Source organism: Cyprinus carpio, chromosome A2 (genome assembly GCF_018340385.1).
Source record: "Cyprinus carpio isolate SPL01 chromosome A2, ASM1834038v1, whole genome shotgun sequence".
NCBI lineage: Eukaryota > Metazoa > Chordata > Actinopteri > Cypriniformes > Cyprinidae > Cyprinus > Cyprinus carpio.
This window is the reverse complement of record NC_056573.1, coordinates 8,909,157-8,925,085: the sequence shown is the minus strand read 5'-3', so window position 1 is coordinate 8,925,085 and position 15,929 is coordinate 8,909,157. Positions and strand designations below refer to the sequence as shown.

The window sequence follows — 15,929 nt, the reverse complement described above, 5'->3', positions numbered from 1 at the left end:
CCACCCGTTCCCTCCCCCCCCCCCCCCCCCCTGCTCTTTCTCTCCATGTTTTCTTGCAGTGTGGGTTATTAAGGGCTATATTTAGAGCAAAATTGTAGTTTGGCTCTCTGAGACAATTTTATTTGGATTTAAAGTGTCGGCACCAGATGGGTGCGTTGGCTAGGTGCAGCTGAGTCACTCTCGCACACACACTCTGCTTTTCTTTCACACACTCTGTCGCTTGCGCGAACAAGCAAAAAATCAAATAACAAAAACCCTCATTAACAAAACCCGAACATAAACCACCGAAACACAAAACTTCTTTAAAATGAATTTCATCAACATAAATCAACACAGAAATGCGCTATGAAGCCACAAATCAACAGACACCCAAATGTATGATAAATACACAAGTACAAACAGACGATCGCTCATGAGCCCATCGCCAAACACATCCGAAGCCACCCGCCACTCATACTGCAGTGCGTTACTATGACATCCCACACATACAAACACACACGGCGTGTTTCGTGTAAAGGCAGGACCAGCGATTAGGGATGATTTGATTAGTGCGGAGCAGAAAGTGTGCTTCACTGCTTAAAGACTTTCTCCAGTTCTCCTCAACCTGACTTCACAATCCCGCTTGTGGTGTAAATGGAATGTGTGTTACCGAGCGCAAGCAGCTGTCATTCCGGCTGACCCTCTGGCGGCGAGGGGATTCCCTCGGTCACCACTTCCTTGATTGGAGCTGGGCACTGCTCGCTGACGGCCTCTGAGCCTCCGTCCTCCAGAGGGTGGGTACAGTCACAGGGGAGCTGCATTAGGTGCTCCTCTTGGGGCGTGGCGTCAGTGTAGGGCAGCTCTGATTGGTCGTCTGTGTGTAATGGGCTGTTCTGACTGGACAGCTCTGTGCACTCGGTCTCGTTCACCAAGCTGCCCTCGGATGGCTGCTCCGTTTGGTCATCCAGGTCTGGGAGGTTAGGTTCCCGTGGCAACAACAGGCTCCTGTTACGACTCCAGAGCTTGTGGAGCTCAGTGACCTCTGAGACGCTGCTGTTGTTGCCGCTGTCACGGAAGCTGGCCAGCGGGGGACGGACTTTCACTCCAGTCACAGTTACAGAGCCCTCGATGGCCTTACGCAACTATAAACAGATATTTTTTTTTTAAATGTGTTTTTCTGCTATAAAGAAGAGCTAGTAAAAGAATACAATCACACACCTCCTTCAGAGAGACCACTCCTACTAGACGTCCGGTGCTGGTGACATAGGCATGATCCAGACCAAGTAGTGAGAAAATGGTGTGTGTCTAAACAAAAGGAACAGTGATAAGGACTGACATTCATTACGTTTCATTAAAGGGCAACTGTAATAATAAAACTGGCCTGTTCGTTTTGGTCACACTTTAGTTTGGGGACCATTTCTCACTATTAACTAACTATTAACTACAACATTTGCCTTAAAAAACTTCTAATTTGCTTCTTAGTAATAGTAAGGTAGTTAGGTATGGGGAAGGGTTAAGGAATCTAAAATATGGTCATGCAGAATAAGGCATTAATATGTGCTTTACAAGTACTAATAAACAGCCAATATGCTGGCAATATGCATGCTAATCAGCAACTAGTTAATAGTAAGAATTGGTCCCTAACCAGTGTTACCTTTTCCAACTGACTTTATATAGCTTACAATACAGTCGGTTCCTAACAAAAACCTGCCATGCGGCTTCAGAAAAATCGTACAAATGATTTGCACTACTTTTAAGGTGGTTTTTTTTTGTCATTTTATGTGGCCGAATAATAGAGTGCTGTAGGGATGACATATTTTTGTAGGCCTACACCCAGAAACAAGCATTTTTGCACTTCCGTTTCCTTTGCTCAATGTTTTTTTAAATATTATATTCTATTACATAAAATAAATCAGTAATACTTGTGATTTTTTTAAGTTTTACTTGTCTTGAAAGTGAAACGTAGTTTGTTTACAGCCTACATTTAGCTTTTAATTTCTGGGAATTGTATTTCAAAATTCATAAAACGTGTTAATTTGTGAAGATTAACAAAATGTGTAAGAATCGTAAAGGCTTTTTGGTCACAGAGCTTATTTTCGGCAATAACCCCAAAGCCAATGGAAAATTCCTATTGGGTTTTAGTCAAGGGAACTAGGGTGATGTAAGCATACAAAAATATGTCATCACTGCAGCACTCTATGCTTGGCAGATACACCAAATCTTTTACCTTATGCAAAGATGTCCGTTCCACCAGTTGAAAGGGTGCAGGGTCTATTTTACAGTTGTTGAAATTAACAGCCTCATCCAACTGTTGCTCCTCCCACTCTGCTATCTGAAAAATACATTTTTTTAAAAAAAAGGTAAAACTGTTAAAAGTTCCTAAAACAAATGTAATGTAAACCGACTTTATACTATTTTTGCAAGATCATAAGATTATCCTGTCTATCCTGTTTCTTTTATTCGAACACAAAAGGAGGTATTTATTGCAGAATATGCTAAATGTATAGTGACTACGCCTGTCAAATATGATTTTCAAGGTCAAGGTCATTTTGATTTTTCAATGAACTACCACTTTAACAAGCTACAGAACTAGCACTGTTCAAAAAATGTGCAAAAACATTAAGCTACAAGTTAAAAAGACAAGCAAAAAAAACATTAAACAAGACAATTTGGTCATAAATCAACATCTAAGATAAAAAAGAACATCTTGAGCTTCATTGGAAGCAAGAACTTCTGATCTCATCTACAAAGAGTCATATGATCAATGTCACAAATGTACTCATCTGATTAGACACCTAGAAATGGAGCAACATCTTTTGAAGGTTTCAGAATTCTGAATTTGTTATCTTCCGAGTTTAAATAAGATTCTGAACCCCAGAATCAGACTTTCAAACTCCTCTTTATATTCTAGAACACACTTTATTTACATTGAAATTGAAAATACCTCCCAATGTGTGACTCACTACAAGAATCACGATACAATTATAACATAATTAAGGGTAAGTATAGTATTTAATATACCTCTGCTGTTGACATGTCATCTTCAACATCAGGTGTATCCTGAAAACATCAAGCCAAGAATTAGACACAGAAATGCACAAATGTCTCTTTCATACGTTCTTGTCCTCACAAACGTTCATGCGATTCACTCAGTTCACAAGACAAGCTGCACATACTAATGTAATCTACCGAAGCGGCTCAAGCTTTACTAAACTTTAGCAAGCTTAAGCAATACATTAAACGCAGCCCAGGGGAGGGTGAGGTAGATTGGATGCCATTACCAAGGCAATAAAGAACTAAGACAGGGAATAGCTTTTCAAAAGGTTTTTAATTTGATTGGAGAGTTTAAGGTTCCAGTTCAAAATTGGACTTGAATCAACTTTGTAAAGCTTTGTTCAAAAGAAACGGGCCCAACTGCAACATCCCCTGACGTCTGCCTGTAGGTTTACAAACATTTGGGACCTGTTCGGAATCTTGACAACTGCACAACCAAACCATGCGTCACACAAACACACTCATCCGATGAGAGATAAATATTCACTTCATAACATGGCATGATTCATCTGATGAGTCAGCTTGTTCCCTGTTCCCTAGAGGGGAAGTACTAAACTAGAGGAGAGTATCAATACAGCACACAGGCAGAACGCAATAAGGCCTCTGAGTAAAGGCCCTATTGGCTGTGCCACTGCCACCCCCGATGATGCGTGTTTGTGGGCAAGCGGAAAGAGTCCCTGCGGCTGCGTTCTTACCGCCATGGGTATCTTCACACGCTTGGGCCTCCTGCTCCTCTTAGGAGCCTTGGGGCCAGCATTGCTTTCCAGACAGAACAGATAAAAAAGGGAGGAGCATAAAGCGTTAATGTAACTCTAACGCAACACCCCCTTTAACAGCTGCACCTTCAGCATTAACTATAATCAAGGGACTTTGTTAGAGCTATCGGTGCTCCAAAGAGAAAGGCAGAAAGGGGTGTGTAACAAATAAATACAGCAGCCGAAATCCCATGTTAATGCCAGGCTGACAGAACGCTCACTTTGCGCTGGGCAACAGATGTCGCTTGATAAGAGAAGTCCTGTCTAATTCAACATGAACATAAACTCAAAATAAAAAAAAAAAAGACTAAGTCCATACTGCACACTAAATCCACTTAAATCCTATTCGTTATAAAACATTCTACAAGAACCAAAAAACACTGAACTGCTGTTCTCTCTAAGAATATTTTCTATTCCCAAAGACATTTCTAAAGAATCGGTTTTAGATTATTTTATAGACAAAACTTAAGAAGAATCTGAATTCCTGGTCTATATTGTGACAAATGAACTTAAAATAACCTTTTAAAGTAACTTCGTATATATATTTATATATTTATAAGAATATATTATAATATATATATAGCCATATATATATATATATATATATATATTTATTTATTTAAATATATGGAACATTATGAAAAACATGACTCTGAGTGCTAAGTCTCAAACACAAAAGCTTGTTATTTTCTTTTTTTATGAAAAATAAGATGTTAAGAAGATATTTGAGAACTTTAATATAAAAAAAAAAAAAATAAAATTAAATAAAATTAATACAAACACAAAATTCTAATAAATCATAAAAAACTTACAACATTAATTAAAAAAAATCATATTTTTGTAAATCCACCCCCCGATCTGTATCTAAGTCCAATTTAAAAAAAATTGGATCCGTACAGCATTCAGTTACTACAAATGTGAGTGAATTCAGATATTCTGCAGCATAAAAAATAAATAAAAACAAAATAAAACCAAATATCAACATACTAACCACATATTAAACATGCTTTGAATCATGTGCTTTTTAACAATTTGTCAAAAATGTTCAAACAGGAGACAACTAAACAGAAGTGAGCTGAATACACCAAAATATACTGGCTTTCTAAACAAAGCCTAAGACAAGCACTGAAACATTAAAAATTTACAAACAAGATGTTTAGGCTAATTGTGAGGCTGGTCTGGCAGATGGTTCCTCTTGTGTCTCTCGTCCCATATTCAGTCTCTGGGCACCTGTAAAATCTACAGCTACATAAGTACCACGTATCACCCACAATCCCTAGAGAGCCATCATACCTCTACTAGCTCCTTCACAGGTTCCCCAGAGGAGAGGTTTGGAGAGCCTGCAGAAGAGGATTGATTAGATTAGCATAAGATGGGTGCATACCAGGGGGTCGCAGACGGTTCGCAACGTGAAATACATGAGTAGGAGTTGAAATGTGTGAGTAAGTGTTATATACACACTGTTCAATGACTCTGTGTTGCTGATTGCAGACACTGTCTTCAGAGCAGACTTTAGGGGGATCTGGGAGTTAGTCAGTGTGGGGCTGTAGGAGGACTCTTCAGTGGAGATCTGGAGAAAAACAGTCTGTTAGATCCACTTATAAGAAAGTTTGATTACTGACACAGGCTTCATGTACTCCCAGCTGTATAACTGAACTCAGAGATGACAGCCTGCCGGGAAGGAATTCTTTGGGATGAAACAGAAAACATGAAAAAAAAAACACCTGCAATCTGTGACACAGCGATCTGACAATCCTTTATACCTCTTGAGGAATACAGACATATGGGAAATACAGACTCAGAAAATAATGTCAGCCTAACATTGAACATAATTAAAGAAATCTAGTATAGGGACTAATTCTCACTATTTACTAGTTGCTTATTAACATGTATATTAATAGCATATTGGCTGTTTATTAGTACTTATATAGCACATAATAATGTCTTATTAGGCATGACCATATTCTACATCCTTAATCTTACCCAATCCCTAAAATGAACAACTACCTTACTTACTATTAATAAGCAGTAATTAGAAGTTTATTGAGGCAAAAGTCGTAGTTAATATTTAGTTAATAGTGAGAACTGGACCATAAAATAAAGTGTGGCCAAAATTATTTATTACTTTCTCTGTGTTGTTCCAAGCCCATATGCCGCATTAGCATATAGTATAACTAGAAGTATCCTTATAAACAGCCAATATATTAATTATAGACATATATTTTTATAAGTATACTTCTAAAGCACATATTCTGCATGACTATATTTTGCATCCTTTAATCCTACCCAATACCTAAACTTAACAACTACATTACTAACTAGTAATAAGCAGCAATTAGGAGTTTATTAAAGCAGAAGTCATAGTTAATAGTTGGTTAAGACCTCAAAATAAAGTTTACCAAAAAAAAGACTTTTTACCAAACTTTTGAGAGGTAGTCCATGTCTGATTCATCTCTATAATGACTATATAAAATGATATGCCTTTCATTCCTGTATTGTAATTAACACTAGCATACCAGGAAACGTACGCCACAACCAGTCCTGGAGGGAGAGTCTTGGGGGAAGGTGGGCACATGGGTGCCATTGTCCTGAGCACGTTCCCTCAAGTACTCCAGCCTGCGAGCTCGGCCGAGCTGCTGCGAGAGAAGGGACTGAAGCTGGGAGCGCTCTATAGAGCCCAGCAGGATCATGGACTCTGGAGCCAGGTGGGGACACAGGCAAGGGAGACAGCAGAGAGACCAGAAAGAGAAAGAAAGAGAGAGAAAGAGAGAAGTGAGAGAGACACAGCGGGATAGCTGGAGGAATGGGGGATAGCAAAGGGAAATTGTGGGAGGGTGGGAAAGGAGATGGAGAAGGTAAAGAATGTGTCTGTCACAGGGTATGAGGTGGAATTGTGGGATTACATTTCCAACCATGAGCTTTCATTTGGGAACATCAAGAAAATGTCTGGATAAGAAACTGTACTAAAGTCAGTAAAACATCAAAAAGTGTTTACAGGCTAATTTTTTCACACTTATTTACTTGTATTTTTCTTTTTAGCACACTCTCCATTTTTAAGCATCATACAAACATCTAAACTAAACTGTTTCTTCATATTAATTCAGAAGCTCATTTACTTCTCAGGCATCTACGACTGTACACTTCTAGTGGTTAAGCAATACATTAACTCAGAATTGCTATTAGCATATTTTACTCATAAAAACCTTGATATAAACAAATGTCAAGGTCTTTGAAAAAAAAAACTTAAAACAAATAAAAGCTTTACATTTTTTGTATACAAAATATTTCAGATTCTGCACTAATCGAACAATTAAAATGATGTGACTTTGTACAAACGGTCAGATGTTCTGCTGTAAGTCAGGTGATTTTTGGATTATTTCAAAATCTTCAGTATCACATGATCATCCAGAAATCAGTCTAATATACTTTGTGGATACTTTATTACTGAATAGAAAGTTCAAAAGAGCAACATTAATTTGAAATATACAAACCCGATTCCAAAAAAGTTGAGCAGCACAGCTGTCATATTTGAAATATTTACAAACCCGATTCCAAAACAGGGGGGTGGGACACTGTACAAATTGTGATAAAATCGAATGCAATGTTGGTTGGAAGTTTCAAATTTCAATATTTAATTCAGAATACAACATAGACGACATATCAAATGTTTAAACTGAGAATATGTATCATTTTAAGGGAAAAATAAGTTGATTTTACATTTCATGGCATCAAACAAATCTCAAAAAAGTTGGGACAAGGCCATGTTTACCACTGTGTGGCATCCACTCTTTTTATAACAGTCTGCAAACGTCTGGGGACTGAGGATGACCGAGTTGCTCAAGTTTAGGAAAAGGATGTTGTCACCTTCTGTGTCTAATACAGGCTTCTTCTAGTTGCTCAACTGTCTTAGGTCTTCTTTGTCACATCTTTCTCTTATGATGCCGCCAGATGTTTTCTCATGGTGAAGGATCTGGGACTGCAGGCATGGCCGCATTTCAGTACCCGGATCCTTCTTCTACGCAGTCATGATATTGTAATTGATGCAGTATGGCATTGTCATGTTGGAAAATTCAAGGTCTTCCCTGAAAGAGACGACGTCTGGATGGGAGCATATGTTGTTCTAAAACTTGGAATATACCTTTCAGCATTGATGGTGCCTTTCCAGAAAGATGTGTAAGGTTGCCCATGCCACACGCACTCATGCAACCCCATACCATCAGAGATTCAGGCTTCTGAACTTAGCGGCTGATAACAACTTTGGGGATGTCCTTGTCCTCTTTAGTCTGGATGACATGGCGTCCCAGTTTTCCAAAAAGAACTTAAAATTTTGATTCGTCTGACCAAAGAACAGTTTTTCCACTTTGCCACGTCCATTTTAAATGAGCCTTGGCCCAGAGAAAATGCCTGCGCTTCTGGATCATGTTTAGATTTGGCTTCTTTTTTGACCTATAGAGTCAAATGGCACGGTGGATTGTGTTCACCGACAATGTTTTCTGGAAGTATTCCTGAGCCCATGTTGTGATTTCCATTATAGTAGCATTCCTGTATGTGATGCAGTGCCGTCTAAGGGCCCGAAGATCACGGGCATCCAGTATGGTTTTCTGGCCTTGACCCTTACACACCGAGATGGTTTCCAGATTCTCTGAATCTTTTTGGATGATATTATGCACTGTAGATGATGATAACTTCAAACTCTTTGCAATTTTTCTCTGAGAAACTCCTTTCTGATATTTGCTCCACTATTTTTCGCCGCAGCATTGGGGGAATTGGTGATCCTCTGCCCATCTGACTTCTGAGAGACACTGCCACTCTGAGAGGCTCTTTTTATACCCAATCATGTTGCCAATTGACCTAATAAGTTGCAAAATGGTCCTCCAGCTGTTCCTTATATATGTACATTTAACTTTTACGGCCTCTTATTGCTACCTGTCCCAACTTTTTTGGAATGTGTAGCTCTCATGAAATCCAAAATGAGCCAATATTTTGGCATGACATTTCAAAATGTCTCACTTTCAACATTTGATATGTTATCTATATTCTACTGTGAATAAAACATAAGTTTATGAGATTTGTAAATTATTCCATTCCTTTTTTACTCACAATTTGTACAGTGTCCCAACTTTTTTGGAATCGGGTTTGTAAATATTTTGTAACATTATAAATGTCTTTAATGTAGTCTTTCTGGAAAGTATAATAATTACAATAATAATAATGTTAATATATAGTTTTAGGTCAGCAAGTTTGCTTTTTTTTAATTAATAAATCTCAGATTATATGTATGTATTATATGTAGTACACACACACACACACACTAATTTGCTCTCTAGATATTGGCATCAGTCATCAAAAACTCATTTTGAACACTGCTCATTTCTTGCTGAAAATGGTTCAGCAATCAAAAGCTGATATTGCAGAGTTATTTCAGCCAAATCACTCTTCTATATTGAGCAAAATTGGGAAAAAATACAGCCTTGGAAGAAAACTGTCTCAAATTTGTCTTAAAATTCCTAATGTAAGATAGTGGTATGAAGGACATGTGCAAAACAATTTGTTGTTGTTGTTGTTGTTGTTTTTGCAAAATATACCTTTGTTACAGATATTTTATATGACTCACCTTTGGACTCCACCAAGGCCAGAGTTTTAAGCTGGCCTGTTATGAGAGCTTCTTGCAGGTCCCGGTAAGAGGAGGAGAGAGTGATATATCGCACTCCCACCACCATTACCTCCACACACACATAAAATATACTACACGTAAAAAAAAAAAAAAGAGAGATGGAAGTGAGAATTGAAAAATCCTGGGGAATGGTATAACAGTGACAATTTGGGAAAGTTAAGTAACAGCCCTCACTCCTGTCCCCAGCCTAGCTCTGGCAAGTAGGGAAGTTTCTGGATCCGGATGATGGAATCATAGAGGGAAGGCTGCAGACTCTGAGCCACGGCATTGGCCAATATCACAGCGATCATCACGGGCAGGATGTGCGAGATTTGACCGGTCAGCTCGAACACAATGACGGCGGTGGACACGGTGTGAGTGACTGCGCCAGAAAGAGCCGCCGCCCCTGTGGGAATCACCATTTCATCTTGTATCAAACTACAGTAGCAGTCACCGGCCGCAAGCCATCTGATTTCCTATTGTGCTCCTGACAAGCTTTCTGCTCCGCTGCACAATGCAGCGCTACCCCGAAACCATTTCCACGGGCGAGATCTAATTTGGCTGTTGGTTTGTGTGGGTTAATGAAAAATGTATGACTCCTGGATACAACACCCTGCAGGTTCAATTACGTGTGAGAATAAGATATAGCCACGACGGGCTGAAACTGATGGCTTTTGAAAGAAAACAAATGGATATCCGCGAGAAGGCATGCACAATCGACGGTCTCACCTACAACTGCGTATGCGCCAGGAACTATGGGATATACAGTGCTGTCAGCGTGTATTCCTTCTGGGAAGACAGCAGCCATGCTCTCGCCGACCAGTCGACCGAACGCAGCCCCTGTACGACACACAGAATTCACAACGTAGATTCAATGATATTTTGGGAGTGACAAAAACACCTAATTTGTAACACGTGCTTGACATATACTTACATGAGATCACAAACATTGACTCCTGAATAAAGCTGTAGTAATTTCACGAGTTTACACACACAGGCTTTAGTGAGTCAGACAGTGATGAGGGATGGAAATGGAGAACATGATTGCGGGAAAAGGAAAACAACCATTAAGAACAAACTAAAGTATGGTGGCTGGTATGAACACAAGAGCAAAATAATGTTCAAAAGTGCTCGCTCATACAATAGTGAATTGAAATGGAAACCAAAAAAGCATATCCCACAGTGTTGACTTTCAAAAACAACACATGATAATCACATACCAATGAGGAAAACCGGCATGAAGGCCCCGCAAGGAACAGGCATTGTTGTGGCCAAAGCTGACATCCAGAACTGAGGAAAACATTAAGAAGCCACAAGGTCACACACTTGAACAAAGGCACCGTTTAATAATTAAGCAATATCACATTCGCAATCGCGATGCTGTAGTGAAAATCAGAACAGCTGTGATTTTCCTGCAGCCGAATCAAATGCTGGTTTTCACTTTATAAGCACAATTCAACACATGCATGTATTGCTAAATTTCTCCAAATATGTTCAGATGAAAAAACAAACAGGCCTGATTTTGGTTGAACTATTCCTTTAACAATCATGGTCTTTATATTTTAAATAATATGATGAGACACACCTTCATGACAATGAAGAGGAGGAGTGTGATAAACACACCGACTTGTGGATGCTTCCAGGCCTGAGGTACTTCACTTGAGTACACAAACTCCTCAGCAACACCTTGCTTGTACCAGGTCTGGTTGTCAAACAGTGCCACTAGTGACTCATGTTGAGTCAGCTAAATGAGGAGGCAGCACAGTTTGTTATTTAATGCATAATTACTGATCTGGAAAAAAATAAATCTATCAGCATGAAGCACACTAGAAAGACTGAAAAAGTCTGGTTGTGTAGAAAGAAGAAAGATATAGAGAATGAAATCTGAAGAAATTTAAATGAGACACAAAATAAATATGAAACATCAGACCTGGCCTGCCATGAACTGTCCAAACCCTGGAGGAAAGGTGAGTGTAGAGACAAGAAGAGTGACCACCGCTGGATACACTAGTCTTCTATGGGATGCCAAACATGAGAAAGAAAAATGGCCTTTTACATTAAAAAAAGTATATTTTACTTTATAATAATATAATATAAAATTAAAAAAAAACAACAGCAATGCATAATTCTTGCAGCTGTGTGTTAGAAAATGTTAGAGAAACAGCAGCAATGCATAATTCTAATATAATATAATCATTTTATTTCTTTAAAAATACAAATAAAAGTTGAATTATTATAAAGTAATATTTTTTTGTAAAATTCTTAATGGAATTAAAATTTATGCTGAGCTAGTACTTAAATAAAATACATTGGACAACGAGAAATACTGTTGAGAAGCAGTAAAAAACTCACTTTTTTAGCAAAAATTTGTTGATGGTTTTCTGTTTTCTCATAGACTCCACTATGATCCTGTTCAGGTAGACAAACAACGCTCCTCCAAAACCACTGGCAATCCTGAGAAAAAAACAACAACAATAAAAAAAACAACAACAGATAAGAAGAAGCATTAATCTCATAAAACAAGAGGCATGACTATGATCATTGCACATTGCTATTTTACAATGAAGAACTAACTAGTTGGATTTAAAGACTAGACAAGTGAACCTGATCTGTTAACCAGAATACAACTCTATATGTTTTAAATCAGAAGTATAAGCTTTGCAAATAAACTGTTCTAATGAGCTTAGACATTTTTAACACAAATGTTCTTAGACAAGGATGTTGATTTGCATGAAATCAGTGTTTTGACTACTGTAATTTTAATTATGCAAATCACATTTCTGTTTAGGAGAAAGATGGCAAAGGTGAGACACAAACCCGAGCACAGCAAAAGCCGGAAGCTCTTGTAGGTCAAAGGGAAAATCCAGACGAAAGCGCGTTTTGAAGAGAGCCGTGATTGTCTCTGCAATATGACAAATGAGAATGACAGTCAGAAATTTATGACGTATGAATCATCTGACTGTGTTGGCTATCATAACCAATTTTTCCCTCACCCTCATCCTTATTCCACACTGCCAGCACCCTGAAGATAAAGGCACTGAAGGTTGCAGCGAAGAATCCTCTCCAGTAGTTCCTCACAGCAAAGAACGTAGATGTGACCTCAATACTAAACAGCACTCCTGCCACAACACAGCAGATCATACGACACACAACTCTACTCAAAGATGGAAGTATACAGGGGAACATAACTGTTATAAATGTGATATGGGGTTATCTCCAGTGGCCAGCTATGATCACCATGTCTGGACTTACCTCCAATAGGAGCCGCAAAGCAACAGCCCACCCCCACTGCACAGGCAGCTGACAGCATCTCTGTGTTTCTCAGCTCGTTCTGTCAGATTAACAAGAAAACCCAATGCATGCAAATCCTGTTTCAAATGACTGTCGCGGTGGCATTTTACAGGCAGCCAAAAGTGGAACAGGGTAATTACACTGACGGATACATGGCAATGACATGCGGAACAAGGTATTGCTGTAAACACAATTAAAATTGGACAAACACTGCTCTTTCGTTCACTATATGCTATCTTTGTGAACAGTTTGCTATGGCCAGGGAGGATGAAGTCAAGTACAACTCTAAATTACAATGGAAAAATGGTAAACTTGAAAAAAAAAAGAAATAAAAAAAGAATCACAAATGGAGATTTAAAAAAATAAAATTAGACTTTTTTTCTTTCATTATAACACTTTCAATAAATCTGATCACATGGACACACCCAAACATAATAATACCTGCATCTTACCTTGTTTCCCTCAAAGGGCTCTTCTTCAGCAGTAAATCAAAATAACACACATACATGTGAATATCTGCACTCTGTTCTTTCAAAACCTATCAATACTTTAAGTACTGACACTGTTGTTTACGTTTAAAGTCTGTATCTACAAAAAATAAATAATTTAATTAAAAGAAAACTTAATTTTTTTTATTTATTGTAATGTGAACTGTTAAGTTTTGACCTAGTCTATCTATCTATCTATCTATCTATCTATCTATCTTACCCTGGCCCTAATTGGAGCTCATTCATATCCCACTATCAAAAGTAACACCCACAGGTATGAGGTGTCAGACAAATAATTATCATTCGTTACCTCAGACCCCACTGACTGATTAACTGTGCAAACATGCCATTGCCATTTGCCTTATTAAAGTGCATTCAATTACAGTGCAACAGTTAAAATGTGCCGGAATGTTTATGGTCTCCGATTTTCTGTCAGATTCATTCTGCTCTAACAACATGTTATTGATCCATTTCCCAGCATGCTGTGATTTCTCAGGTTACTTTGTGGGCAGAGTCCAGAGGGTTTATATGGAATCACATAAAGGCTGACAAACGGCTCCATTCACTGTGCTTGCAATTCCCTCGAGAACCGACACCTTATGTACTCTGACTAATCACAGACTAACAAAAAACCCTAGAGAACCCTCAGCTGCTTGTTTGTATGATACACGCAGGTGAGACTGGAAGAACAAGGCCATGATATTCCAGTTGCAGTGACATGTAAAGTAATGATACAAACACAAGTCATTGGTAGCGCTTTATATTATCTCTCATTAATGCGTCATTATTAACAGGCCATTTCATTAAGATGCATTTAACAAATATTATATGATGTTTAATTGATCAATAGTTAAAGTACAGTCAAATATTATTAGCAGATGGTACCCCAACTATTGTTGTTTTCATTATTTTTTTCCTTTTCAAGAAGAGTCTGAAAATATTAGGTAGATTCAAACTAATAGTAACTCTGTACATTTGTTTTCTGATACAATGAAATTCCTACGTTTTAGAGTGTGGCATCAGTGCCCAAAAGGGTGCAAATTCTTAATGGGGCCACTGACATTTCTGATTATTTGATTGTAAATGATGTTTTGTAAAGCTTAATAATGTTTGTTAGTGGAAGTTATTATAAAGTGTTACCAAAGTATGAGATGTCAGAAAGTTACTGACAAAAGACACCATTAATAGAAAGTTTCTCACCAAGTAGATTCCTCCAAACAACGCCATGAATTTGCTCAACAGAGCAGCACATAGACTGGCAACATGAACAAATGGTCCCTAGAGGATGCAAGAGGAGATAGAAATAACATATGTGATCACAGGGCAAAGGCTTAAAGTATTTTAGCATTAAAACGCTTATCTAGGATCAGATATCCCCTCTCATGCACCTCTTTGCCCAGAGGCATGCCACTTCCAAGGGCACAAGTTAAGCCAATCACTTTGGCGACGAAGGTTTTGAAAGTGAGGTACTCTTTCAGCACCACACCTCGGAGAATGGTCTTCATCTCTGGGATCCCAGAGCCTAGAGGAAGAAAAGACGAAGGGGGTTACAAAGAGATCTGAGAACAAGTAAAGGCCATTTGGCTTAAATTGATTACGTGAGCATGGGTGAGTGTGTGCGTATCTTACCCACTGCCTGTGGCGCCAGTATCTGTGTGAAGCCGGCGGAGAATGTGATGAGAACTACTGGGTAAGTGACCCAGGCCAGGTACTGCAGCAAAATGTTATTGTGCAGACCACCATACATCCACTTCTGCGCTGCAGACACAGACACACACAATATAATTACATCTCTGTGGAGGGATAAGATGTGTACCAATGCATGTGCTCATGTGCTATTTTATGCCACTTGTAGTATAAATAGCGTGAGTAGTGTGTTCATGTTGAAAATTGCAAAAAGAAAAGTACACTTCATATGCCTGGATGGTGCACTTAATAAACCAAAAAATGTTGGACACTTAATGAACTCAACATGCACTCAGCTGTCTAAAATTCATACACTAGATGTTAGAGTACGTAGTAATATTGCATAATGTATAGTCATCTGGTATACAACTATAGACCATGCATGTACATTTATTTGTGCTTTGTTATTTTATTGTTAATTTTTTAAGTTCATTTTCCTGCCCAATTTTCTGCCCAGTTTATACTGACACCTGATATATTTATATATATAAAAAAAATTTATAAAAAAAAATATATATATATATATATATATATATATATATATATATATATATTTATTTATTTTATTTTATTTATTTTTAAAAGTTTTTTTTGAAGAAATGCACATAACTGATAAAACTATAGACTATGCATCTACATTTACTTGTTATTTGTTGTTTAGTTGTTATTTTTTTTCTATTCATTTTCCTGCCCAATTTGACAGCTGTCTTAGAATTTATACTGACACCTATTGACGTGGATACAAAAGCAAAGATTTTTTGAATGAAGAAATGCCCATGACTGAATCAAACTTGTGCTCTGTTATTAGTTGTTAATTTTTCCAATCATTTTCCTACCCAAATCAACAGTTGTCTTGAAGTTATACTGACACCTATTGGTTTGGATGAAAAAGCAGAGTTTTTTTTAATTGAAGAATGCCCCTTAACTAAATCACGCTATAGACTATACAGCTACATTTACTTGTACACTGTTTTTTGTTGTTAATTGTTTCAATTCATTTTCCTACCTGACATTTTCCTTTCT

General features: G+C 38.0%; 1 protein-coding gene across 1 annotated transcript in view; it reads right to left on the bottom strand.

The window, feature by feature from the left end:
* Window positions 1-297: 297 nt before the first annotated feature.
* LOC109067430 (chloride channel protein 2-like) overlaps window positions 298-15,929 on the bottom strand; it is a 36,773-nt gene continuing 21,141 nt past the window's right edge. The window contains exons 4-25 of the mRNA XM_042771437.1: window positions 14,850-14,978; window positions 14,609-14,742; window positions 14,421-14,498; window positions 13,185-13,208; window positions 12,694-12,772; window positions 12,435-12,560; window positions 12,259-12,343; window positions 11,794-11,895; window positions 11,372-11,456; window positions 11,027-11,185; window positions 10,662-10,731; window positions 10,171-10,281; window positions 9,637-9,847; window positions 9,403-9,533; window positions 6,305-6,483; window positions 5,250-5,358; window positions 5,082-5,128; window positions 3,729-3,794; window positions 3,001-3,039; window positions 2,207-2,311; window positions 1,198-1,284; window positions 298-1,121 (exon numbers count right to left, since the gene is read on the bottom strand). Of these exons, the coding sequence (XP_042627371.1) occupies window positions 666-1,121; window positions 1,198-1,284; window positions 2,207-2,311; window positions 3,001-3,039; window positions 3,729-3,794; window positions 5,082-5,128; window positions 5,250-5,358; window positions 6,305-6,483; window positions 9,403-9,533; window positions 9,637-9,847; window positions 10,171-10,281; window positions 10,662-10,731; window positions 11,027-11,185; window positions 11,372-11,456; window positions 11,794-11,895; window positions 12,259-12,343; window positions 12,435-12,560; window positions 12,694-12,772; window positions 13,185-13,208; window positions 14,421-14,498; window positions 14,609-14,742; window positions 14,850-14,978 (2,612 nt within the window). The 3' untranslated portion in view covers window positions 298-665. The remainder of the gene's footprint in view (window positions 1,122-1,197; window positions 1,285-2,206; window positions 2,312-3,000; window positions 3,040-3,728; window positions 3,795-5,081; window positions 5,129-5,249; window positions 5,359-6,304; window positions 6,484-9,402; window positions 9,534-9,636; window positions 9,848-10,170; window positions 10,282-10,661; window positions 10,732-11,026; window positions 11,186-11,371; window positions 11,457-11,793; window positions 11,896-12,258; window positions 12,344-12,434; window positions 12,561-12,693; window positions 12,773-13,184; window positions 13,209-14,420; window positions 14,499-14,608; window positions 14,743-14,849; window positions 14,979-15,929) is intronic.